The 26,550-nt window shown below is 41.3% G+C and overlaps 3 protein-coding genes across 3 annotated transcripts in view; all 3 read right to left on the bottom strand.

Annotated features, from left to right (window-relative positions):
* LOC135484952 (uncharacterized) overlaps nt 1-4,686 on the bottom strand; it is a 52,540-nt gene extending 47,854 nt beyond the window's left edge. Inside the window, exon 1 of the mRNA XM_064766661.1 lies at nt 4,502-4,686. The gene's annotated coding sequence lies outside the window, so the exon portion shown is untranslated. The remainder of the gene's footprint in view (nt 1-4,501) is intronic.
* Nucleotides 4,687-5,744: 1,058 nt separating this feature from the next.
* Nucleotides 5,745-18,232, bottom strand: LOC135485117 (protein O-mannosyl-transferase 2-like). The gene is made up of 18 exons (XM_064766859.1): nt 17,804-18,232; nt 16,805-16,889; nt 15,355-15,462; nt 14,629-14,737; nt 14,246-14,354; nt 13,805-13,870; nt 12,297-12,390; nt 11,866-11,972; nt 11,646-11,728; nt 11,263-11,503; nt 10,941-11,019; nt 10,392-10,543; nt 9,765-9,853; nt 9,288-9,364; nt 8,630-8,858; nt 8,186-8,326; nt 7,781-7,892; nt 5,745-7,613 (listed from the first exon to the last, which is right to left on the bottom strand). The coding sequence occupies exons 1-18, from the start codon at nt 18,103-18,105 to the stop codon at nt 7,508-7,510; spliced, it is 2,289 nt and encodes a 762-aa protein (XP_064622929.1). The 5' UTR covers nt 18,106-18,232; the 3' UTR covers nt 5,745-7,507.
* Nucleotides 18,233-22,772: 4,540 nt separating this feature from the next.
* The window catches only part of LOC135485118 (BLOC-1-related complex subunit 5-like), a 3,902-nt gene continuing 124 nt past the window's right edge, over nt 22,773-26,550 (bottom strand). Inside the window, exons 1-3 of the mRNA XM_064766860.1 lie at nt 26,046-26,550; nt 24,771-25,123; nt 22,773-23,663 (exon numbers count right to left, since the gene is read on the bottom strand). The exon at nt 26,046-26,550 is cut by the window's right edge and continues 124 nt beyond it. Of these exons, the coding sequence (XP_064622930.1) occupies nt 23,439-23,663; nt 24,771-25,123; nt 26,046-26,154 (687 nt within the window). The 5' untranslated portion in view covers nt 26,155-26,550 and the 3' untranslated portion in view covers nt 22,773-23,438. The remainder of the gene's footprint in view (nt 23,664-24,770; nt 25,124-26,045) is intronic.

Genomic DNA, 26,550 nt, shown 5'->3' with positions numbered 1-26,550 from the left:
GAAGTAGCCGATAGGGGTCTCTCACCCCTCAAAGTCTGTCACAACTATTCAAGTTTGTACAAGGAATACATGCAGCGCTGACTCTAACAAGACCCAATAGGAATGTCGCACAGTCATCTGTCGAAAACAAGACCTATGTTGTAGTATGATCTCTTGCCAATATTTAATAATTGCACTATCGTCATCACCTCATCATACTTCATTGACATTACAGGCACAAATTGACATAGACCTGACCACTGTTGCAATCAACGAGACAGTCGCTATCCAAGTAGCATTATAGAGGTAATTATCATTATCATACCTCATTAGCATGTGAACCAATCGCGTCGCGTCCTTTGCGATCACGGCAAAGCCTCATGGAATAATGTCTTTCACCGTTGAATAATTTTTCATATTCCATGCCTACAACCTCAATTTCTTCATTATTCCATGGCTAGAAGTTCAATACTAATATAATATCCAAGATAAAGTTACAAGAAGTAGTCAATAGGGGTCTCTCACCTCTCACTGTATGTCCATACTATTCACGCTTGTACGAGGAATACATTCAATGCTGAATCTAACAACACCCAGTGCCCTTACTCTGTATATTAGTCACTGGAAGATGGCCCATTTCACTCCTTGCTTCTACTTCACCTATAGTCTCATTGCAAACGCCTCACTTCTATGATATCACATTCACTTTCAGCTGTCATGCAACGCAACAACTGTGCTATCTGCCATCGCACATCAACGAAGAAGCGCAGCCGCCCACATTCCACCTCACGTCTGTCCGACCAGCTGCAATCCTCGAGGACGCCCCACTGTACCACGATTTCACTACGATGTTTGACAAGAAGGAGCAGTGCGCGAGATAGGCTAATGAGCAGACTTCCCTCGCTTGAGTTTCAGAAGAAAGTTCCATATCGCGCTAAGCTGACCACTGCTGACCATGACAGGCGTGCATTGGACTGGTACAGGTTGGAACTGAACATTGAATATGCTGGTGGTGACGCTTTCTGATGAGAAGTTGGTCGTGACTGATGCAGTATCCTTGGACTTGTCCACACCATCGTTCAATCATTGCTCTCTGAGCTGCCTTGATTCTGTACTTACCCAAATACTAAGACCAAATGCCTGTTGACTGTGCTTTAAGAGAGACTGGCGCCATGCCTAGAGATATGACTGACCCCTATTGGCAAATTTGTATGACTTTATCTTGCCTACCTAGCTGCTGCCTATAGTCTCCCTTTAACTGCGGAACACTTCAAAGTCGATAAAATGCCATGTTCCACCTTTTAATGTGTTCAGACCGCCATTTTCAAAATAATCAAGTCAGGACACTGCCTTCTAGTCTCATAATAAATTTTGCTTTCCTCAATAATAACATTTCTTCTTCTTCAATGCTTTCATCATTCCAAACTTCTCCTCCTCTGACTTTTACAGGGGTACAGTCATGGCAATCAAAACCCAAATACTGAGACCAAATGCCTGTTGACTGTGCTTTAAGAGAGACTGGCGCCATGCCTAGTCTCTCTTAAAGCACAGTCAACAGACACCAACCCCCCTCAGACTCAGAAACCACAAACGCCCAACCCTTCCTGCTACCTTAATACTTCTGGATGAACGGACGAGAAAGTTAGCGGTAAGACGTTAGCAAAATCATGATCCGCGATAAGTTGAACAGGGTTTATTATGGGATAAGAAAAGAAATATCTGACGACGCCATTGAAAAGCTAACGTTGGGTTGCCATTATTTCGCAGTGAAACTCCAGGTTTTTAATGACGTACATGTATTTGAAAAGGTCTCGATGAGCATAATTAATTGTAAAGCAGTATCTAGAAAACAAGGAATCCCAAGGAATTGACTCAAAAAGCGTCTATGATGCAAGAAAATGACGATGTGATAAGTCCAGACTGTCCTTTTTGTTTCATTTTCTATTGTACACAAACTCGATGTTCCACGTGTATACATTTACTACACACTCCTCTTTTTCCAATCATGGAATTGAATTTATAATCTCGACGTTGAAAGTCGCAACCGTGCACTAAAACCTTTGTCCTATCTTGAGCCAGCATCGTTGCTGACTGGCATGATTAAAATTGTAAAACATATTTTGCATTCGATGCAAATGTAAGTATCCTGATGATGTCCGGTCGTTGCCATGAGCTATTAATTCACCAATTCGACCCCAAGATCAGAGTAGATCTAGAATCAACCCGGCTCATCTGCACGAGTATATTTCATACGCGGTACCAGCATCAACCTGTTAGGTTATGACGAGAGAATGTGTATTTTCAAATGTGCACACGTTGCCGTGGAAACCGGCACATACCTGCAAATCGTCTATAAACGCTCATAAGGAATGTTCTCCAGTCAACAAACGTTGGTGTACAATCGGTTTGTTTCAACTTCCAAGTTCACTTTCGAGCTGTGTTCAGTTGAATCGAACACCAGTGCTGACTGACGACGTGGAATCAGTAATCTTTGGCAACCAGGGTGGATTGAACATCAAGCACACATACTCAAATGATCAAATGGAGTTTCGTATACATTCTGCAGAAAAGGACTTTACTTCAGGTGATTCTAACCCGGGTGAACATCAGAATGAAGAGGCGAGTTTAAGTCAATATCGGTATCGGTATGATTTGTATGGTATGGTTTAGCCACCCATGGCCATTCGCTGCCCGTTATCCCCTTATTTGTATGGTAAAAGGAGATGACGGTTTGGTCACAGTATTATCCTGATAAAGGAATCCTTTTGATGCAGACATCTATTTTTACCTCAAAAAGATATGACATTTCCATTAGGACAAAAAGATTCACGCTTAGCTCTTAAGAATATACAGTGGAACCCCGGTAACACCACCACTCATGGGAGCGAGGTAGAATGATAGAATTTGGACTTTTTTTCTACTTTCAGTCGGTTCAAAATTTGAAAAATGTCCAAAGTCAAAAAAGTTTTGGGACTGTTACCGGGGGCCTTGTAATTGTAATTAGAGAGGAAACCATTCGGGACCGGCGATTCTTGGTCGTCATAGCGGGGGGGGGGGGGGACTCGCGTTACCGGGATGGTCGCCGACCGGGGTACCACTGTATACGTTGTTTTTCTTCCCTCACTGACTCGAAAACCACGATGTACTTTCTTCTGCCGTGTGACCTTTAAGGTCCATTATCACGTTTTTCAATATGTTGTACTTTAACCAGCTTTACGTTAGACCGGTGTGATATCATAAATGTATGGCTGGTGATTTTTATGAAGCAGTGCACGAGCTCGGCAATGAGGTTATGATGGTGTTGATAGAGGACCCGTGGCTTAATCCCGCTAAAAGCTTTCAAAGTCTTTACCATTGCTTGCATGACACACTCTTCTTTATACTTTTTTGCTGTTCTGCAATACCTGACATTTCTATACTGTCCATTGCTGCTTGTAAGAAAATATGTTACTCATTCCGGTAAAATACGCCACACAAATTACCTTATTAGATATATTTACATAATGTAGATGTCTTGCCTTTATATACGTAGTTGTGCTGACTATTGCAAATGCAACCAGCTAGTTTGAATTGGCAATGTCATCTGATAAAACAATCCCCGATAACGAGTATCTGATTCTAAAAAGTTCCCGATAAAGGACTGGAGATAGATAGCATTATATATTCGATAGTAATAAAACAATCTTCGATTCGGGCCAGAGGAAGATAGCGTTGTCTGATAAAACAATCACCTATAAGAATCGCCGATCACGGGTTAGAGAAAGGGATATCTGATAAAGAATCGCCGATCACGGGTTAGAGAAAGGGATATCTGATAAAGAATCGCCGATCACGGGTTAGAGAAAGGGATATCTGATAAAGAATCGCCGATCACGGGTTAGAGAAAGGGATATCTGATAAAGAATCGCCGATCACAGCTTAGAGAAAGGGATATCTGATAAAGAATCGCCGATCACGGGTTAGAGAAAGGGATATCTGATAAAGAATCGCCGATCACGGGCTAGAGAAAGACGCTATTTCGTTATCTAATAAAACAATTCCCTATAACGGGTTTCGAGAACGAATCGATAGCTATATATGCAGCTCAACCTTGATGTGCTATTGCTAGAGTAGTTTCCATGAGCCGTTATGATGGATTTGCGAATGCAATCTATCTAAATGACTTTGATATTGCATGCTTACTGCTGTTAGGCATGCTGACCATTTGATGGTAGGGATATGTAGAGGTATATAGCGTTGATGCAGTTCCTTGTCACGGAATGCGGAAAGCAACCAACCAATTGGCCATGTATATTTACAATAACTTTTATGCAGGAAATAGTTGGCTTATATTCAAACACTGACAAAATAGCTCCTGTGCTCGTCAGGCAGCCATCGAAGTGACGGAGCAGTTGGGATCAAAACGAGCGATCTTCTGGGGTGTCATTGGATCACCTACAACATGTAAAAGGAAACGTAGAATGTAACATACTGTTACAACAGAAGAAAAAACATGAAAAAGCTGCAAACACAGTGGACTTACCTGAAAGGTATCCGCCTGTATTCCTGGCTTGAATTGTCGAGCCTACTCTCCCTGCCGTGAACTGATGTAGGAAGCGTTGGATCCTTGGTGACAGACAGTTGGTTTCCTGAATCAGGGGTCGCGAGCCAATGATGTCAACGCAAGGGATACTATGACGTGATAAGATGTTTCCATTTGGGGACAGGTACCTGTGGTATGTTTTGATAATGTCATGGGTGCGGTATACACTCCAGACGAATATTGGACCGCCTGGTACCTCTGCGGCAGTTACCGCAGGCACCAGGGCCTACTGCCTTAGACTGGGTTATCATCTCACTATGCTTGCGAATACATGCACAACCTGGCCGTCTCTTCCCTCTGGAAAATGTGTCTCATTTTCACCATGGTAAATCCACAATTCACCATGGTGAACTATCAGCACTTCACCATGGTGAATTGGGACGGTGAAATATTAACCATGGTGAGCATGGTAAACTCCACATCAATGCTAGGGACCCCAAAATGTGTCTCCTTAAAGACAATATCAGTCATCAATACCATTAATCAATCAATACTGCAGATAGATAAATGGGGCCCTTCAAACTGTATCCTATGAAATTGATCAGTAGTGACAAGATAACGAAGTTCGTCAACATTCATGATCAGTCACAACGTCTAACATTTTAGAGAAATCAAGGATGGCCATGTCTGTCTGGAGGTATAGGTCGTGGCTGGGACCTTCTCTTACGAAAAATGTTTCTCACCATGGTGAGCAGCTGCACTGACTTCTGTCCTTATGCAATGCAAATCACGTCTCGTGTCTTCCTGGAGGAGAGAATTTCACTTGCGGACAACCTCAGCAAGCTTTATAATCTTTCCTCGATGTTGCATGACCCTAAGGAAAAATGTGTCTTACTTTCACCTTGGTAAATCCACTATTCATCGTGTTAAACTGACAGCACTTCACCATGGTAAATTTGGACGGTGAGAAATATTTACCACAGCGAGTATGGTAAATTCTACATTCACCATGGTTAGCATGGTAAACCCGATTTCACCTTGGTGAACGCTGAATTGACCATGGTGAATCCCCGATCATTTTTACAAGGGTGTTGCTGAATGTGGCACGAGCAAAGGCATGCTGGTTGCAATGCACAATCATGGTGTCAGAAATGACTGTTTTGCCATTGACATCGAAACATGCGCCCAGTTGCCGCTTCAAACTCGCCAATAGAAATAAGAAAACACAAACAAGAATTTTTTTAAAAATCATTTATTCAAGAAAACCCATACAATATGTTTGATATTACCTAAAACACTGCTTATATCCAGAATACAAAATGTACTGTCTCCCACCATTTTCAACAGCAAGGATATCAACTTCATTTCTGAAGACACAACACATCAAGAATTTGGCATCTACAAAGTATGATCTGAAAAACAGCCAACCAGGTATGGGATGAGGCAGTAAGATGATGCCACAGTCCTTGTGATCCTTCATGGAGTTGTCTGATCTTAAAGGCCTTTGCCGTTAGTTACAAATTTGAAATTTGAAATTTAACACAAAAAATCAAAAACATCGTATCAAGTAATCATCTTGTGTTTCATAGATAAAATTATATTAAATAAAATTCGAAAATAAAACTTTCACCAATATGAACAACTAATAAATTAAATGATTAATTTCAAGTGTACTAAGTGCTGATTCTACAAAGTAGTGAGTATGTACTCTGTATGTCTGTAAGATATGAATGTAGTGGATATTCAAGCATAAGGCCAAGAATAAAGACAAATAAACTACAGTGACACCTACATGTAGGAAGACATAGTTGTAACATACCAAATAGGATTTTGTGCTTTACCAACCAGGTATCTAGTTCACCACTAATGTCTATTGTCTTTGTGTTTCCTGCAATGTAAACAAGTGGCAGCAAAACACTCTTGAAGATGCCACTCAGATAGACAGTGAACAAATCCCGCTACATGAATTATGTGAAACCCTGCGATATGTCACAACTCTATTCTAATAAATACGGTCAAGTGAAATCCTAATCATTTATACTAAACTGATTTGAGATCAGAACATACATGTACACAATACATTCAAAAGACAGGCAAAGCAATAAACAATATGGAATGTAAACATGGTGTGAATGAGGCTTGTCATAGCCACACAAGACTGCATAGAATACAGAACTCTAAAGTTATAAAGCATGCCTCAAAAAAGATCACTTGTTTGACATTTCAACTAATTCAACAAAAGCAACTACATGTATGACTCGTTATGAGAAAAACAGGAGGTACTGCCAAGGCTGTCTCAGCTGTTGTGATGTTGAATGAGATAATGGCACAGATACAGTTCATATTACACAATTATACTAAACTAACAAGAGAATTTAATGCACCTTATCCAGGAATTTGACACAAAAATGTTGGTCAACCAGAAATAGCTTGATTTCTCTGATTGTACATCACCTACAAAATGTAGAAAGTAAGCAACACCGATGTCAATCAACTATTGAGTTAACCTTTAAATACCTCAGCAAGCAGTTAGAAATCATGACAGCAAAACTAAAACGCTACTGCAAATAGGATTCCCTTGTTGTGGACAAGGCTAACTAACATTAGAATACGTATGTAACCTGTCACCATTTCAACATAATCTCCTGCCCAAGGCTAACTAACATTAGAATACATATGTAACCTGTCACCATTTCAACATAATCTCCTGCCCAAGGCTAACTAACATTAGAATACATGATCTCTTGACAGCTGATAACTTCAAATGATAATCAATTTCTAGAACAGAAACATCGCCTTCAAATGAAACAAGTACTTAATCTTGATTCTCAGCCAGAGTCTCCTTGAGCCCCAACACAATAAATCTGGTTTGGGTCAAACAATAAATGCCTGGTTTGTAATGGAAATGAGTACATGTACATCATAGAGTGAAGGGTACCGATATCAGCTAGCCTATTTTACAGTCTCCAATGATGGTAATGATGAGGAGACACCAGCTGATGCTTCCTATATTTCCCAGGTATCTAGCCACTTCAGGCCGTACATGGAGCTGTTGGGTGAGGTAGCAAAGTCACCATTCATACCATACACAGTCGGGCTGAATAAGTAAAAGCTGAAAGAGAACAAGTAAAAGATAGAAAGAGGCAATACAGATCATCAAGAAGAGAAAACTGGTTATGAGAGCTTTAAAAACTTTCAAACAGAAAGAACAACTTTGGGAAACTTATTGTAGAGGGGCTACTGTGGGAGAGTATAACCTATGATGGAAATCAAACGCACCTCTGTCCTATACCAGCGATTAGCAGGCCATAGAAAGTGTAGTAGACTGTCTGTCGTAGTCGCTGAGGAATCACCCACGTAAGGTTCACCAACATATAATCTAAAGCAATGGCTGAAAAAACCAATAATAAAATGAACGAATATATGAATAGAGAGAATCAATGTTAAAACAAGAGATGACTTGTTGAGGATGATGCAAAGCTGGATGGGGATAAGACAACTCGGACGCTTCAATTATCTGGATTTTGTTAGACCATGCATGAGAGATAAGGAGCAAGTCGAGTGCTCTGCCTTTAACAAGATTTCTCCTCGTTTGGACTTGATAGCTGTATCTCCTCATCAGGTTAGTTGGTTTACTGACGGGAAAAGTGGTCAGCCGAACAACAACCAGAAACTACCACTTACCATTTGCCATACAGTGAAACATAAGTGCAGGGAAATAATGATGAAAATATAATATTCTTGTCATGGACCAGAATGGGAGGTAGTGGATCGCCCAACATGAAATCAACCACCAGAAACTGCTGAACTGACGCTCTTTGTAATCTGGAAGAGAACCAACAGGACCATTAAAGAAACAACAGAGTCAAAAGATCACTTCTCCTTTTAGGTGGCACAAGCCACTCAGCAGAAGAAAACAGAACGCTGTACCCAAACTAGAACAATATCTGGAGGCAATCTGGGATTGTCAATTTAATCTGTGGCACTGACAAATCGTTTGCAATTATCGCTAATAATTACACCAAAAGAGAGTGTCTAAGTTAAAATTAAACCCTTCCCAACTCTCACCCATATGGGTTCTCCATAAACAAACACAGCTGTACCACATGCCAGACTCATTTCACTCACCGTAGTATGGGTAGGCATCGTATCTGCGCCTCTGCTTCCTGACAGTGTGGTACAAGTAGAATCCGGTGTAGATGATGGTGACCAGCATGTTACCCCAGAAGATGATAGGATTACCAAGTAAGTAGACACGATGGTCGCCACCAGAGAAACCTTGGCCCTTCAGGTTGATAGGCCACATCCATGGTCTCGAGGTCACCTCTCCTTGTCGTGGTTTCAGCCCACGGTTTCCCTGCAAAGGAAACATTATATCAAGCACAAGGCACAGTTGCACAAGTACAATATATGTTTACCCCAACAGGCAGGTTCACAAGGACAAACTATCTTTAAAGTGACAAGGACCAACTAACTTTATCCTGACAGGCAGGCTTGCAAGAACAAACTATCTTTATCTGCACATGTTCGCTAGGACAAACTAACATTATCCTCACAGGCAGGCTCGCAAGGACAAACTCTCTTTATGCTGATAGGCAGGCTCACACAGACATGCTATCTCATCCTTGGAGTTAACTAGTTATATCACAAATATACTGTAAACAAACTGTAAGCAGTCAGTCTTGGGCCCTCACACAGCTTCCTGAATTTCAGCCAGACTGAATAGTATATGCAGACTGGGAATTTTGGAAGTACTGCTCTGTCTAGAACATGAACGGATGATTACCTGTGTCATAACTAAATGAGATTCATAGAATCTGGAGAGGAATCCCGAGGCATATCTCTTCAAACTGACATTAGGTACTGAAACTCAGATAGGATAATATGAATACCTACATGTTGTTTATTATAATGTCTAGATAGCAGATAAGGGAATAAAGCATCACCCACACAACTATGGGCCCACAACCGGTACATGTCTACTCTTCAACACTGTCCACTTTCTTCAGCCACTAACCCTGACCTGTAAGTCACTGTTCATAACGGACAATCATTAAAGAACAAGAAATATGCGAGAAAAACACTTTCTACGTATGTTTCGCAATTTTGGAGAAAAAGTTCTTGCATAGAATCGAATGCTGCTGAAAGAACATAAATATGACTCCAATGAAAACTCTATGTGTTGCCTACGTGTTGGGAACATTAGCCTGACTACAATGCTCTGTACTGTTAAAAAGAGAACTGGGCTCTCCATTGTACTCACATCTCTCATCAATCACCTCTTCTATATGCCACTCTGTATTTGGGTTCCACAGCTGGGTTGTACATGATACTTCCAACTGTTCAAAGCCCCTAGGGAAAGAAATCAAAACATATAGTGAAGGAGCTGTTCAGTACATTACAAAGAACAGAACGGTACAATTTACCCACATGAAATAGATACTGATCAGATAAGTCCATCATTTTCAGCTGGAACAAGAGTATGGATGCAGCGATGCGGTAATTAAGTTGTCGGGTCAAGAACTTCCAAGTTGAAACATGTCTGAGCACAATTAACCACACTTATTTCATTTCACTGAAGCCTTGGCTTGAAACTGAATACAACTGTCACAAACTGAATACGATAGTCGCAACTGACCACTTTGATAGTTTCCTTTGAGCACCTATAACTGACCACTTTGATAGTTTCCTTTGAGCACCTATAACTGACCACTTTGCTAGTTTCCTTTGAGCACCTATAACTGACCACTTTGATAGTTTCCTTTGAGCACCTATAACTGACCACTTTGAGAGTTTCCTTTGAGCACCTATAACTGACCACTTTGATAGTTTCCTTTGAACACCTATAACTGACCACTTTGCTAGTTTCCTTTGAGCACCTATAACTCACCACTTTGGAAGCTTCCTTTGATTACAATGGATGGTACATCCTGTTGACACGTGAATGAACTGAACACGGTGATTGATGATCTTAAGTCTCTCTCCAGGTTCACCATTCACAATATTGATTCTGAAGTAGTCGTTTGTATCTCCAGTTCCATTCTGAAATACACAAATGAAAAAGTGGGAAAGGGATCAACTCTGTTTTGGGATGCTCTCTGGGTTAGTCTTGAATCAAGCCACACATCATACATCTCTCCTGACAAACATATGTATCCCTCCCTTGTCAATGACATCAATCATGCAATCCTGGTCCACAGCAGCCTCTACAAGCTCTCAACCTACACCAGCCGATGATGTATTCCTTTCCTCTACATAAGCAGTGTCCATCCACCCATCTAACTTCCTCACCCCCTGTTGCCCCTAACCAATATCAAGCATCACTGCAGCATTGGGGAGTTGACTGTCTTCTATTTTGACAATATGTCTGTACAAATTTCAAAATATTCAAAGTTACCAAGGTTCCAGCAAGCCAATCAAATGGAGTGAAAAACCTTACCTCTCCATAGCAACTGACTTGGAAATGTGTTTTTGTTAGTGCAGCTGGCTCTTTGTGACTGTGCATATTCCGTCTAGTCCTGCAGAGACACAAATGAAATATGTGCATACTATCAGATAACATCACCAGAATTAGGTAAAGAAAAATATCACTGAAAATATATGACCATATGGATGAACACGAGACCATTAGACGTCGCTGGGAAGATAATCACCAACCAGCCGAGAAACACAGGCCTTACTACCATGCCTTGGTTGATCATAGTTCCATGCAGATTAATCTTGTTCATTACAATAATGCATAAGCGTTGAACTTGGCTTACTGTTCATGCTCCAGTCTGATGATATCGCCATTCTTAACGTACTCCACAGGATCGACTGATACGTTCACTTGACCTGTTGATTTCTTGATGATCCAGATGTTGTTCTCATCCTTGTGTCCATAGCTGGTCACCTGTTGTTGCTGAGGTGGATGCTCCTTGGGGTAGAGATGCCAGTGTGAGTGGAGATAAGCTCCCCCGGTGCGGTACTGCTTGATACTTACTTTGGAACCAAATGCTACTTCTGCAACAAACAAAGAAGGTCTTGAAACAACAATACATGTTTGACATACAACCAACCAGGAATCATCACAACCATTATGTTCCCTTCTGTCCATGCAGCTCGAATTAAGATGGTTTATTGTCATCTTTATACATGTACATACCTTCAGGCAAATCGAGACCATTCAGTCTATTGTTGTTAAGGTGAATCTGAAACTGGGCACTGAACATCCCATCACCACCGCCACTGGAAAGAAAAGGGAGGAATCATAAGGCCGATTCATAATGCTGCATTGGACGCAAATCACAAAACCTGCTGCAACCAGCAGAAATACAGGTTGTGTGGCCTAAGACTAACAAGAAGTGAAATCAGACGGGACCTACCTATGGTTCAACATGTGGAGATGGTTAGCAAATATACCCATATAAACAACCACCGGCAAGGCTATCAGACAAACGGCACGACCAACAAAATGCTTGAAAATAACCATCTGAAAAGAAACAGCAAAGCGTCAAAGTAAACCAAGAATAGACCTGTGCAATGTTTTCTTGGGGACAGAACATCAGCTGTCTATGTGGGCACGTCCTAACTGGAAATGGACTAAGTGGACAATGTTTTACATTCAAGGAGAGTGGAACTTCACTTCAAAAGCAACATTGAAGCCCTGAAAGACTAACAGTGATGCGATGGTGATAAGCTCTCAGTCAGCACTCTGTCAGAGTACCATAACTGCATCATGGTTTATTACAATTTAGGTTTAAAAGAAAAAGACTTTCACCAAATAACATGCCAGAATGCTTTTTGAAAAACTTACCAGTTGATTTGAGGTATCAGAGAAAAGATCGTAGAGTTCCTTGATTGTATTCAAACCAATAAAGAGGATGACAAAAAACCCCACAAACTTCACCCTAGAAAACAAGGAGCAATGATTAGGTTTGGTGGCTTGGAATGACTGGTAATCCATGGAAAGTCAATCGTTGGCTCGGCAAAGGTGAGAAGGCAAGAAAGTGAGGAAGCCAACAAGCAAACTCTATTCCATTCGATATACAGTAAACAGCGCAGACTTACCCAATGGAGAAGGCAAGGAATATACCAGTCATCTATGGCCAGTACCACACGACTTACCCAATAGAGAAGGCAAGGAATATACCAGTCATCTATGGCCAGTACCACACGACTTAACCAATAGAGAAGGCAAGGAATATACCAGTCATCTATGGCCAGTACCACACGACTTACCCAATAGAGAAGGCAAGGAATATACCAGTCATGGACAACCAGTACCACACGACTTACCCAATAGAGAAGGCAAGGAATATACCAGTCATCTATGGCCAGTACCACACGACTTACCCAATAGAGAAGGCAAGGAATATACCAGTCATCTATGGCCAGTACCACACGACTTACCCAATAGAGAAGGCAAGGAATATACCAGTCATGGACAACCAGTACCACACGACTTACCCAATAGAGAAGGCAAGGAATATACCAGTCATCTATGGCCAGTACCACACGACTTACCCAATAGAGAAGGAAAGGAATATACCAGTCATCTATGGCCAGTACCACACGACTTACCCAATAGAGAAGGCAAGGAATATACCAGTCATGGACAACCAGTACCACACGACTTACCCAATAGAGAAGGAAAGGAATATACCAGTCATGGACAACCAGTACCACACGACTTACCCAATAGAGAAGGCAAGGAATATACCAGTCATGGACAACCAGTACCACACGACTTACCCAATAGAGAAGGCAAGGAATATACCAGTCATGGACAACCAGTACCACACGACTTACCCAATAGAGAAGGCAAGGAATATACCAGTCATGGACAACCAGTACCACACGACTTACCCAATAGAGAAGGAAAGGAATATACCAGTCATGGACAGCCAGTACCACACGACTTACCCAATAGAGAAGGCAAGGAATATACCAGTCATCTATGGCCAGTACCACACGACTTACCCAATAGAGAAGGCAAGGAATATACCAGTCATCTATGGCCAGTACCACACGACTTACCCAATAGAGAAGGAAAGGAATATACCAGTCATGGACAACCAGTACCACACGACTTACCCAATAGAGAAGGCAAGGAATATACCAGTCATGGACAACCAGTACCACACGACTTACCCAATAGAGAAGGCAAGGAATATGCCAGTCATGGACAACCAGTACCACACGACTTACCCAATAGAGAAGGCAAGGAATATACCAGTCATGGACAACCAGTACCACACGACTTACCCAATAGAGAAGGCAAGGAATATACCAGTCATGGACAACCAGTACCACACGACTTACCCAATAGAGAAGGCAAGGAATATACCAGTCATGGACAACCAGTACCACCACGTGACACCAAATGGCCTGAAATTAAGATATTCACTGCATGAAAGCGGAGTTTGTTGGGTTATTGATTTTCCAGATGGGCTATACGTCTGGTGCATGGTTCAAATTTACGAGCGCTCCGCCTCTGTGATTTGAAAAATGGCTATTTCTGGCACAGGGGCAGATTAACCATTTTGCTACAGAGTTTTGTCTGTACTTTTCAAACGCTGAACCCTTTTATAACAAGCCTAACTTTATGTTGTTGGAAGCTGGCAAATGATTCTCTCTATTCCACCTATGACAGGTTAACAGGCAGCTCACTTTCAATGAGTTTTTGAACCTGTCCTGATCTCGAAAAGAACCATGTTGATCAGCAACGAGTGACAACTGACAGTGTAAGGTAGAATCTCTTACCTTGAATATTCCACCATAAAGTTAACATAGGAGAAGACAGATCCAACAATGAAGAAGATGAGAAAAGGATCGAGGAGGATATAACGGGTCAGAGTTAAAGTACCATTCTCTGAAATATGAACAAACTTGTTTATGTTTATGTCATGCTTTCAACTGTTTTACATCTATTTAATGCATTTATCGATATCATTATATTCTATTGCTCATCGGCAGTGTGTGAGCAACTTCAAGCACAATGCCAACTAGCTCTTGTGACAGTGACTTTTAAATGGTTTTTGTTTAACCCAAACCAAGTTACGACAACTTTTCAAAAATTCAGAACGATGTTACAAAATGTGGACTTTTTTGCTCATTTTTATGAAGTGCAACATTTGCTCACTCACCACATAGCACAATAATGCCAGCAAGTAGTGCAGCAGGAACCGACTGTGAGAGGATATAGACAATATGGTAGGCAAAAGGCACCAGCAGGGCTCCAAAACATGCACAGAACTGAAAGAGAACATGAAGAATTGCACTTTTTCTACAACTTTTGCCAAGGAATCAACCATGCCCACCATATTATTTTCCCACAGAAGATGTGTCAGACAAAGTTTTTTATGTTCCAAAAAGAATAGGTATTGGGTTAGGCCTTATTGATTGACAAAACCAGACGCTGTGAGGTTATTCTTGACATGAAAAAGTCAACATTGCAGCATTGAGAAGTCACACATGATTTATAGGTCTATCATTGATTTGTGGCTGAATAGAGGACGAGATGAGGGAACAGAGCATATGCACAGGTGTTTAATCATCGCAAATGATGACAAGTCTACATGTGCTTGAATGTCAATGGTGACATCAAACAAAAAGTCACCTGCAAAGGAATCAATAATCAAGTCGATGAACAATACTAAAAACTCATATAACACCTGCTCAACACAAACATTATCTAACACCTGCTTAACACAAGAGGCATTCCATATGAAAATCAATTCCGAATGATGCAAGACCAACCAGAACACATTGACATTTGAGAAGCAATCCAGCTTGCCAAGTAAACACAGCCAACACATGCAACAAGCACACCAGGCTACAAAGATGATGAATTGCACTTCTTACTAACTTACCACTCTCATACCAACAAAATCTGAGCTATTCCTGTATTTGTCTCCAGGTTTGTCAAAAGCAAATGTTCCATCATAGCCAGTCAACTGTCCAGCAAACCCGATTAGCATCTGAAAGTACAAAGTAGAACTATACTAAGATCTGGATGTCTTGGAATGAGGGGAGATGGACACAACGTATACCAATCATATTTAGGACAGATGATAAACCCCAGATCCATAGATGGACTCACCATTCCGAGGAGAATGAACCTCAAAGTAAACCTTAAGATCAAGAGGAACTCACCTTTCTGAGAGGAGGATGAACCTCAGAGTTAACCTCAAGATCCATAAGAGGAACTCACCTTTCTGAGAGGAGGATGAACCTCTGAGTTAACCTCAAGATCCATAAGAGGAACTCACCTTTCTGAGAGGAGGATGAACCTCAGAGTTAACCTCAAGATCCATAAGAGGAACTCACCTTTCTGAGAGGAGGATGAACCTCAGAGTTAACCTCAAGATCCATAAGAGGAACTCACCTTTCTGAGAGGAGGATGAACCTCAGAAGTAACTTAACCTCAAATTCCGTAAGAGGAACTCACCTTTCTGAGAGGAGGATGAACCTCAGAGTTAACTAAACCTCAAATTCCGTAAGAGGAACTCACCTTTCTGAGAGGAGGATGAACCACAGAGATAACCTTAAGATCCATAAGAGGAACTCACCTTTCTGAGACTGTGAGGAGGATGAGCCTCAACTCACCTTTCTGTGAGGAGGATGAACCTCAGAGTTAACCTCAAGATCCGTAAGAGGAACTCACCTTTCTGAGACTGAGAGGAGGATGAGCCTCAGAGTTAACCTCAAGATCCATAAGAGGAACTCACCTTTCTGAGACTGAGAGGAGGATGAGCCTCAGAGTTAACCTCAAGATCCATAAGAGGAACTCACCTTTCTGAGACTGAGAGGAGGATGAGCCTCAGAGTTAACCTCAAGATCCATAAGAGGAACTCACCTTTCTGAGACTGAGAGGAGGATGAAATTCAGAGTTAACCTTAAGATCCATAAGAGGAACTCACCTTTCTGAGAGGAGGATGAACCTCAGAGTTAACCTCAAGATCCGTAAGAGGAACTCACCTTTCTGAGACTGAGAGGAGGATAAGCCTCAGAGTTAACTTAACCTCAAGATCCATAAGAGGAACTCACCTTTCTGAGACTGAGAGGAGGATGAGCCTCAGAGTTAACTTAACCTCAAGATCCATAAGAGGAACTCACCTTTCTGAGACTGAGAGGAGGATGAACCTCAGAGTTAACTTAACCTCAAGATCCATAAGAGGAACTCACCTTTCTGAGACTGAGAGGAGGATGAGCCTCAGAGTTAACTTAACCTCAAGATCCGTAAGAGGAACTCACCTTTCTGAGACTGAGAGGAGGATGAGCCTCAGAGTTAACTTAACCTCAAGATCCATAAGCTCTCACCTTTCCAAGAGGAGGATGAACATCAAAGAAGAATGTTCGGTTGATGTACCAGCTACCCATTTTACCAAAATGAGTTTCATCCCAGCTGAAATGGACAAAGACAAGAATATCACACGACATACAGTTGACTTTAGATAAAGTAGCTGTCACATTTAGTTGGATGAAATATGCCTTCAGAAAAGTACCATGGTACTTGTACTATAGAAAGTAATTCATTCAGACGTCAATAAGACTGTCTCTCAATAATGTCTCTACTGTGTGCTTTTAGGAACAATCCATTGACTTGTGATGATATCAAAAACTACCACAGCGAAATTCTTCATTCCAAAAAAATTTCAGCCATCCAATTTTAAGTACTTTTTGGAAAGAATTATTTTGTATTCAAACCACCAATTTTACAATTTTACTTAAATCAAACCATCCGTTTTATTTCCAAACCGGGAAAACATACACCAACTATTTCCATACCATAGCTGGAAGTTGGTTATGACCTTTGAACTCCCACTTGCCTGGTTTTCCCGATAAAGGCACCACTGTCTAATCGTGAAAAATGTGACGAGTCCAACATCGTTGTAGTATGCACCGAGCATTATCCGCGAGTTATGAAAAAAATATTTAAATAAAAAAGATGCATTTTGGGACAAAGAATACAATTCACAAAACATCCAACATTTGTGTTCACTCTCCAAGAAAGCAATACTTTTTAAAATGTTTACTTATTCATATCTTGCATGTATTGTGTTGTATTCTTTATGCCAAAATACATCTTTTTTTCATAACTCACGGATAATGCTCGGTGCATACTACAACGATGTTGGACTCATCACATTTTTCACGATAAGACAGTCGTGCCTCTATCGGGAAAACCAGGCAAGTGGGAGTTCAAAGATCATAACCATAGAAGTTAAAAAGTTCTTTTCAAAGACAGTAGCTGTTATTACGCCACAGCAGTCTCTAGTTTAATGGCCGAAATTTATTTTCGCATACCATCTTTCTTACCAAACATGATCTGGGACTTCAATGTTATACATGTGCGTCATGAAACTCAAAATCCCAAGCAACCAGAAGCACACTACATAATCTCCAGCTCTTGCTCTCCCTGTTCCACCAAACGGATGAAGACACAGACGGGTGTATTCGGCATCTACAGCGTCCATATCACCAGCACTAGTCAGTGCACTGCGAGTGTGACACACTTCATCGTCATCATTGGCAACAGACGTTCCTCCAGCTCGACTTTCATTCAAACTAGTCGAAGAAGCTGTTGACTTTACATCAACCTTGTCAGCTTTACTCAGCATGGTGGGTGGACGGATTTACGGTATGAATAACACAAACTTTCATTAGCAAACTAATGTGAACGACATGAACGAATTCGACTATAGCAAAATAGGCAATGTTTCAACATGTTCAATCACGAAAGATTGATAACGAATACGGTATCCGGTGGTTTCGCTCCCTGACCTTTTCGCCCCCAGTCGTGTCGCTCCCTCGATCTTTTTGTTGGGGATTGAGAACATGGAGAAAGTACCCCGGTACAATGATCTGTTGAAATTCATAGATAAACTCCACATGTACAATGATATTTACTGCACTTGCGGGAAAGTACAAGTGTCAAAGTAGATGTCCTTTCCATTTCCAGGGTTGTCAAATCTATAAAGAGGGAATCGTTTCGCCATCGATCTTCGGCAGGTCACCCTAACCCGTGTTCTTGCAGTTATCACGAGTGAGATCGGGTAAAGCCTCTTGTCTATCTTTAATGGGCTTTTAAGAATTTGTGATCTTGAGCAGGTCAGACTCACTGTAGTTCATTGATTTGTCATCTAGTGTGTGACTTTGGGCACTAAGTCACTTGTCCATCTTACTGATGGGTCATTTCGAGTATATATGGTCCTTGGAAATCAGTCTTGGGTCTAAATTTTTCAGAGTCGTCTACATTGTGACCTCGGGCAAGTCATTAGGCTTTCTATCTATTGGCTACATGGGTCATCTTGGGCAAATCATTTGTCAGTTTCAGACCTTGGGCAATTAACTTGTCTATCTTATTGATTGGCTGCCGCATTTTGAAATTGCACAATTCACTTATATGCATAATCTTTTACATACGTGTGTAACCACGTTTTCGCATATTGTTTCACAGCCGGCAGTATCTAAAACCACATACCACATACCCACATACCCGAAGATATTCCTATTTGGCAGAGTACCAAATTCAAATTCAAATTATTTATCTGCACAACTATCACAAGTACAGACAGTATGGCATATACATGCATGAATATTACACAATAAAAGACATTACATTAAAACATATCAGAAGTCACATTGGTAAAATTATATTGTCATTGCTCCTGAAGAGCTGCTTGCCTTTCGTAAAAAGCCCTGGAGATAAAAATAGCAGTCTTGATGATGATGTCGTGATCATCAGTGCTGCTCAATGTGGAAATAAAATCCGAATTGGAGAACAAGTGACTATCTTTACAAAAAGCAATATTCTTAAAATACTCATCTCTTAGTTTTTGAATAGAAGGACATCTAGCAAAAAATGAAATTCGTCTTCTACTACGTCACACCCAAATGGACACAGATGCTTTTCCAACTGAGTACCAAAATGTCTACCTTTTTCAATGAGTACCGGTAGGTTGTGATTGCTCAGGCGAAACTTAGCCATTTTGGAAAAGACCCCACGATTTTTTAATGCATCGAGGTAGGGCTCAAATTGATACTCTGTTTTAAAAGTTCTGTATGTCCTGAGTTTATTCTTTTGATTAGGATCCGACCTTCTGTCGTTTTTTAGGACAGAGAAAAAGTGAGTGCGATAAAAGGATTCAAGCAAATTGGAAATGCAAGTGCTACCAGAGGAAAGGTCAAAATCTTTCTGACATTTAGCATTCAATGCATCAATAATTGCAGAGACCGCCTTGTTGATACTACAAGACTGTGTGAGCTTATTGTCAATTTCATAAGCTTCATTGAGAAAGGCATTACTGGAGGATTTAACATAAAATAAATAGGTAAGTTAAGTAGCGGAAGCGCAGTGGAAGAGAGTCGGCCTCATGATCAGGAGGTCGTGGGTTCGACTCCCGGCCGAGTCACTGCATAGTTCCCCTACTGGTCGAGTTCAAGTGAGCACCTTCTGGGGTTGCTCCTTGAAACCCCTGATTGATTTCTGTGGAGACCGGGGTAATAATATGATTTCCCCAAGCGCTTTGAGCGACCAGTTGATGGTTGGATACTGCGCTATATAAGACTCGTATTATTATTATTATAAAAGCATGCTTGAACATGAAATTAACAAATGGATAAAGACCTAATTCTGCTTTAACTCCACAATTGGAAGTAAATCTGTTAACACCCAAAAATTTAGACAACAGTTGTTCAAAAGGAAATCGATCTACCTGTTTAAAGAACTTATTACTGTCGTTAACAAGGAGTGACTTAAGATAGGTAAAACTCCAGATTTCACAATTATAAGAAAGAATTGGCTTGATATAACTACTAAACAAACGAATAGTAGTGCGTAGTTCTATACCATTGGAGTTGATTGTTTTCATTAATACATAGAAAGCTTTGGAACCTTTTTTAGTTCACAAATCAACTCTGGCTTTAAAAGAGCCCCTGAAATCAATTGATGTACCAAGGTATGTGAAGTCGTACACCCGATCAAGTATAACACCATCCAGCATAAAAGGTCTCTGATCTGATATTCTTTTCAAAGACCATAATCTTTGATTTGTTGAAATTGATTTGAAGTCTCCCAAGTTTTGCAGTATTGGGAAAGACCATCTAGACATGTCTGGAGGCCTTTTGGGGTAAGAGAGAAGAGAAACAAATCGTCCGATACAGTAGAGATGATAACCTAGTTGTTTCTAACAAAGCTGGTGAAGGATTGACCTGATCTAATACATTTACAACATCATTGATGAAAAGATTGAACAGTGTGGGGCTCAAGACATCACCCTGACGAGTCCCAGCCTCAACATTAAAAAACTGTGACATTCCTTGAGGAAATTTGACACAGCTTGACATTGATCCATAAAAACTTTTTACATAGTCAAGAAAATTGCCAGTAATATTGACCTTCATCATTTTAAGGAATAAACCATTGTGTCACAAATGGTCAAAAATGACCCCAAAACTTCAGACCCCCAACCTGGTAATTATCACGCCGCCGAAAGTGAAATTACCACCTTTTCGCACAGCAAGTTCTCCATGCGCCCTAAGTCAAAATTGATCAAATATAGCTCAAATGGTCCCCCAGCATCTCTAGTACCAGTGGTTAGGAGGGTTTCCCGGAGTTTGGCACAAACTTGAAAAAATAATGACTCCACCCATGTAGCGAAACGACCTACGATGTAGCGAAATTACCTACATCCATGTAGCGAAACGACTCTACCCATGTAGCGAAACGTCCTCCATGTAGCGAAACGACCGTACCCATCATGTAGCGAAACGACTCCACCCATGTAGCGAAACGACCTTCCATGTAGCGAAACGACCGCCACATGTAGCGAAACGACTGGTAGCGAACTGGCAATGTAGCGAAACAGCCTGATACCATTATCACGGTCAGCCCACAACAAAATTTCTATGGTTTGAAGATCTAACCCCGGGCTGTATTATCTGCCGGAAATTGATTTTCATCGGCACGTCTGGGAAAAATCTATGGGGCGCTAAACTTGACCAATTCAACTATTTAATGCATTAGCAATTTGATAATAAATGTAGTGTGTACCCGTAACCGCTTGAGGTCTGGACTTAAAACTTTGTTTACAAATTCACACCAAATTTCGTTTCAAAATTATTCTTTTTTTGGCACCAGGGGGCGTAATGCAAAAAAACATGAAACAGACAATACGGCCCGTAGTTTTGTCGGATTTTCATGGGGGTGGGGGTGGGGGGAGTTAGCGCTTAGCATTGGCTATGGTATACGTTTGATAGTCACTTCTCAATGCTACTCTTTTCCGTTCGTCTAGCAAGGGCCAGTTCAGTTGTTTAGGTCCATATGTGATTAGGTGTTTGTTCCAAGTATTCAATATACAAGTATATTAGACAATACGACAATGCGAAGTTGCGGCAGTACTTTTTTAGCATAGTCTCGCGCGTATTGGATATGACCTGTAAAGCATATCACCTTCAAAGAAAACACTGCTTTGCGCTCGCCTAATCGATCCCGAAGTGAACATGGGAAGACACACCGCGTAGCGCTCGCCTAATCGATCCCGAAGTGAACATGGGAAGACACACCGCGTGGCGCTCGCCTAATCGATCCCGAAGTGAACATGGGAAGACACACCGCGTAGCGCTCGCCTAATCGATCCCGAAGTGAACATGGGAAGACACACCGCGTGGCGCTCGCCTAATCGATCCCGAAGTGAACATGGGAAGACACACCGCGTAGCGCTCGCCTAATCGATCCCGAAGTGAACATGGGAAGACACACCGCGTGGCGCTCGCCTAATCGATCCCGAAGTGAACATGGGAAGACACACCGCGTGGCGCTCGCCTAATCGATCCCAAAGTGAACATGGGAAGACACACAGCGTAGCGCTCGCCTAATCGATCCCAAAGTGAACATGGGAAGACACACCGCGTGGCACTCGCCTAATCGATCCCGAAGTGAACATGGGAAGACACACCGCGTGGCACTCGCCTAATCGATCCCGAAGTGAACATGGGAAGACACACCGCGTGGCACTCGCCTAATCGATCCCAAAGTGAACATGGGAAGACACACCGCGTGGCACTCGCCTAATCGATCCCGAAGTGAACATGGGAAGACACACCACGTAGCGCTCGCCTAATCGATCCCGAAGTGAACATGGGAAGACACTTTTTCATCTACTGTCCTCAATTACGAGGTGATTGGACCAAAAAAATTCACCACCACTGTGTCCGCAATTCGGAGTAGAGAGGTGTCCATCCTACAGAGGTTTTGGTTAAAGGAAATGACTGAGAATCAAATGAATAGAAGTTTCCAATTTTAATACATTTCGAAAAAAGTCTCCCAACATTTTAAACACCAATATAATAGGAAAACAATTAGGAGCCATACTTAAACCATCGACTTCAATCAATAGGTGCTTTTATCACCTCCTTTCCTTGGTTTTCAATGCTTCAATCTTCTCAAGACTGTTTTTGAAAATACGGCCAACAGAAATTAGTGAGAGTTTACAAGTTATACCATGACTGCACTAATGATACCAAGGCATGCCTTTGACACATCATTGATACATCCATTTCATAAAAACAAGGGTAAAATGAGAGGGAAACTTGGTTAGTATTTCACTTCAAATGGCTCATTCTACTTAACGCTTTGTCCGATCGGCAAAGTAAGTATTTTTACACACTTTGAACTTTGAAGTTACAGATAAAATAAATATAAAACTTTGTTCAAGTCTTCATTTTCTGTGTAAAATCACAAAAATACCAGAGCCATTTTTCAGGAAATGGAGTCTAGGTGGATGCTGTAATAACTGACATCATATCATGGTTTGTCTTTTTGTGTGACTAGAGTAGATAGGACATACTGATTTATACAGTCCAGCCTTAACAAAGATCTAAGAATTCTGTCTGATTAAAATGTTTTTGCATATCATTTGCCTCTTCACACATCTTGTAGTGCATTCTTAATTCAGCAAGTCTTTGTTGGCCTCATAACAAATGGTTCAAGTTGGTCATCAGGAGGGAGCACACTATTTAATCTTTCCATGAGTGGAACAAGTTCATCAACATTCATCTTGATCCGAGTAAGAACTGAGGAGACTTCTTGCACTTTCTGGATTTGTTCAGCATATTTGGCATACTTCTTCTGTCGTTCTGTGATCATGCTGTTCAGAGTTTGAATGGCAAAGTCAATCTGAAATAGTCAAACAGAAAGTCATGTAGGGCAGCATTGAAGTTGCAGCAAAATTAAATCTGGTGATTAGAATAAATTGGTTGATTCTAAAAAATTAATGCACAATGTTTTCGAGATTCCAAGCAGTATGTACCTTATATTCTTAACTCGATAAATACAGTACAGAGTAAAAATCATAATTAAAGTCTCTACTTGGTAAAGCTTTCTTTCTCTCTTTAGCACATAACAATGTGTGTGATGATGAGGCAAATTGTGATTAAGTGTTGCTGCCTAGACTTCACCTTTTTTCTGAAGCAGCACGAAATCTCTTCTAAATGAAAAGGCCAGGGGGCATGTGCTCACCCGTATCGATATTTAGTAGACAATTCATGCTGGTTAAGAAACGTTCCACAGTGTGACAGTATACAGACAAATGGACATTTTATGGCATTCAACCTCTGTGACTTTGAAAAGTAGGTCAAATCAAAAACCTCCACGACATACAATACCATTTGGTGGTCAGATGTACCCATGGTACCAGTATAGGTGGTAATCGGGCAAGCAATGATAAAATTCTTAAGAATTTCAGATTTGGCCCCCCCCGTTGGCCAAGCGGTGAAGCAGATTAATCCTTACTTCGGTGCCTGAGATCACCTGACTATAGGGTGCCGTACATGTGTAAGATCAAAGGACACTGCAGTTAAGAAACGTGCCATAGTTAAAGCCTCAAAACCCAAGTACGCAATTTAACCTCAGTGACCTAGAAAGGTCAAAAACCCGTATGATATGTGATGTATCTTTGCTAGGATGTAGTACCTACCATAAAAATCATATCGAAAACAAGTCTCTTATAAGCGAGACATCATAATTTTCAGGTTTTCACTTTTGGCATCAATCGGACCGAAATTCAGTGTCCAAGATCAACGGACCGAAAAGGTTCATGTGTTAAAAGTTTCCAGTTCAAAGCTTTGGTGGTTAAGAAACGTGCCACAGTTTTTGAAACAGGATACAGACGACGAACGAGGACAGACACTGTGGTATAGTATAAACTCCCCTAAGGTGATCTAAAAAAGAACCAAATTTACTTTCAAACATCACATCTGTGAAGCTTTGGAAAGCTGTACTCACCTCTTTGATCCTGACACACAAAGCATTCTGATCAAAGGCTATGGCTTCCGCACACTGTTTCAAGTGTTCCTGATAGCGGACACACATCATGAGGACTTGTTTTGGGTCAAGTCGATCCATACAATCAACATCACGCAGATTGGGAATATTTAAAGATCCTCTCATCACTGGTAGGAAAACTGCAATATCTTCAAGTTTCTGGATCTCTGGATCTACTTGATCAGAATCGTCTTGGCCCTCTTTTACAACTACAATATTGTGTATTAGTTGTCCCTCCTTCTCTTTATCTTTCGAAGGCTGCGGTCCTTTCTCCCGCTGCTTATTGTGAAGCCGGGGAGATGAGCGAGGTGTTCCTGAAAGTATGGGAAAATAACCTGAGAAGGATACTAATTTATGGGTTGACAGAAAGATCAAATAGATAATTCTTTTTTAGTGACAAATGTATAAAGGTACGAAAACTTTATTTTTACACACAAACTAGATATAACGTGATCGACGCGAATCGCAATGTATGCCCCTGCTCCGTGGGCACCAGAGTTCACGGACCTGTCACTAAACTGATTTTGAAGTTATGAGGTGTAAAGATGGCAGCCTGGCAGCCATATTGGATATTGTGTCAGGTCATTCATCTATAGGAAAGCTCCCCTACACTAGGCCATCACAACACAGAAGTTTCTGGAGTGTCACTTACTCAGTTCTGGAGTTATGGGGCAGAATGTGAGAGAAAAAAAAGACCATATTCGATTTAGGATCGAGAACCTCCCCTACACTGGGGCATCACACCACATAAGTTTCATGTCTGTGACTCCTGAAACCGGTTATTGAGTTGTGGGGTGGAAAGTGAAAAAAAGACGGCGGCCTGGTGGCCATGATAGCCCAAAATCGATAGAGAACCTCCTCTACCCTAGGTTATCACACCACATAAGTTTCAGGTCTGTCACTCACTTGGTAATTCGATGGGGCAGAATACAAAACAAAGATGGCGGCCTGGCGACCATCTCAGATTTCAGGTCGAGTCCAAAATCGATAGGGAACCTCCTCTACCCTAGGTTATCACACCACATAAGTTTCAGGTCTGTCACTCACTTGGTAATTCGATGGCGGCCATATTGAATTTCGGGGAACGAAACGCGTTAACCTATCGCTAAGTAGGCGTAAATGCGATAGGTTAAAATGGGCTAACACATATGGCATGATGCGCAACAGCAAGAAGATAATGCCTGCTGGCAAACTTAGGAATGTGATCTATTTTGCACTTAAAATATTTTCACTTACCTCCATCAATTGGCTTGCTTATGGAATATGATGTGTAAGGAATGTCATCATCTCTCTGTGACTTGAGTCCAGCTGGAGGAACCACAGGGTTGCTTTGATCAGCACCCATCTTGGACTGCCTCAGCCACTGGGACAGCCACCCAAACACCTTTTTGCCTTCTATGGTGATAGTCTATAAATCCAGTTTGTAAAATTGGGCGATTCTGTTGTCCTCTGCCACGGCCCACGACGTCTCGCAGAACACCGATTTAGATATCCAACAAGTCAATACTTCCGTAGTTTAGTATTCTACAAAATGTTACTCACTGCCATGCCACTGGCCTCATGATAGTGACCACTTTCAAATGCTACACCAAGGCCTATGCCTATGGCCAAGAAAAGGAAAGATGTAGGCCTATGAATTATCATTCACGACATTTGTCCAGACTAATTGCCTTGCGTTCCCACAGAATTGCCGCTTGCCCGAGCTTTCACTCCTCTTCGCAGATGCATAAAGTTCTGAACG

Source organism: Lineus longissimus, chromosome 3 (assembly GCF_910592395.1).
Source record: "Lineus longissimus chromosome 3, tnLinLong1.2, whole genome shotgun sequence".
NCBI lineage: Eukaryota > Metazoa > Nemertea > Pilidiophora > Heteronemertea > Lineidae > Lineus > Lineus longissimus.
This window is presented reverse-complemented; position numbering and strand designations above follow the sequence as displayed.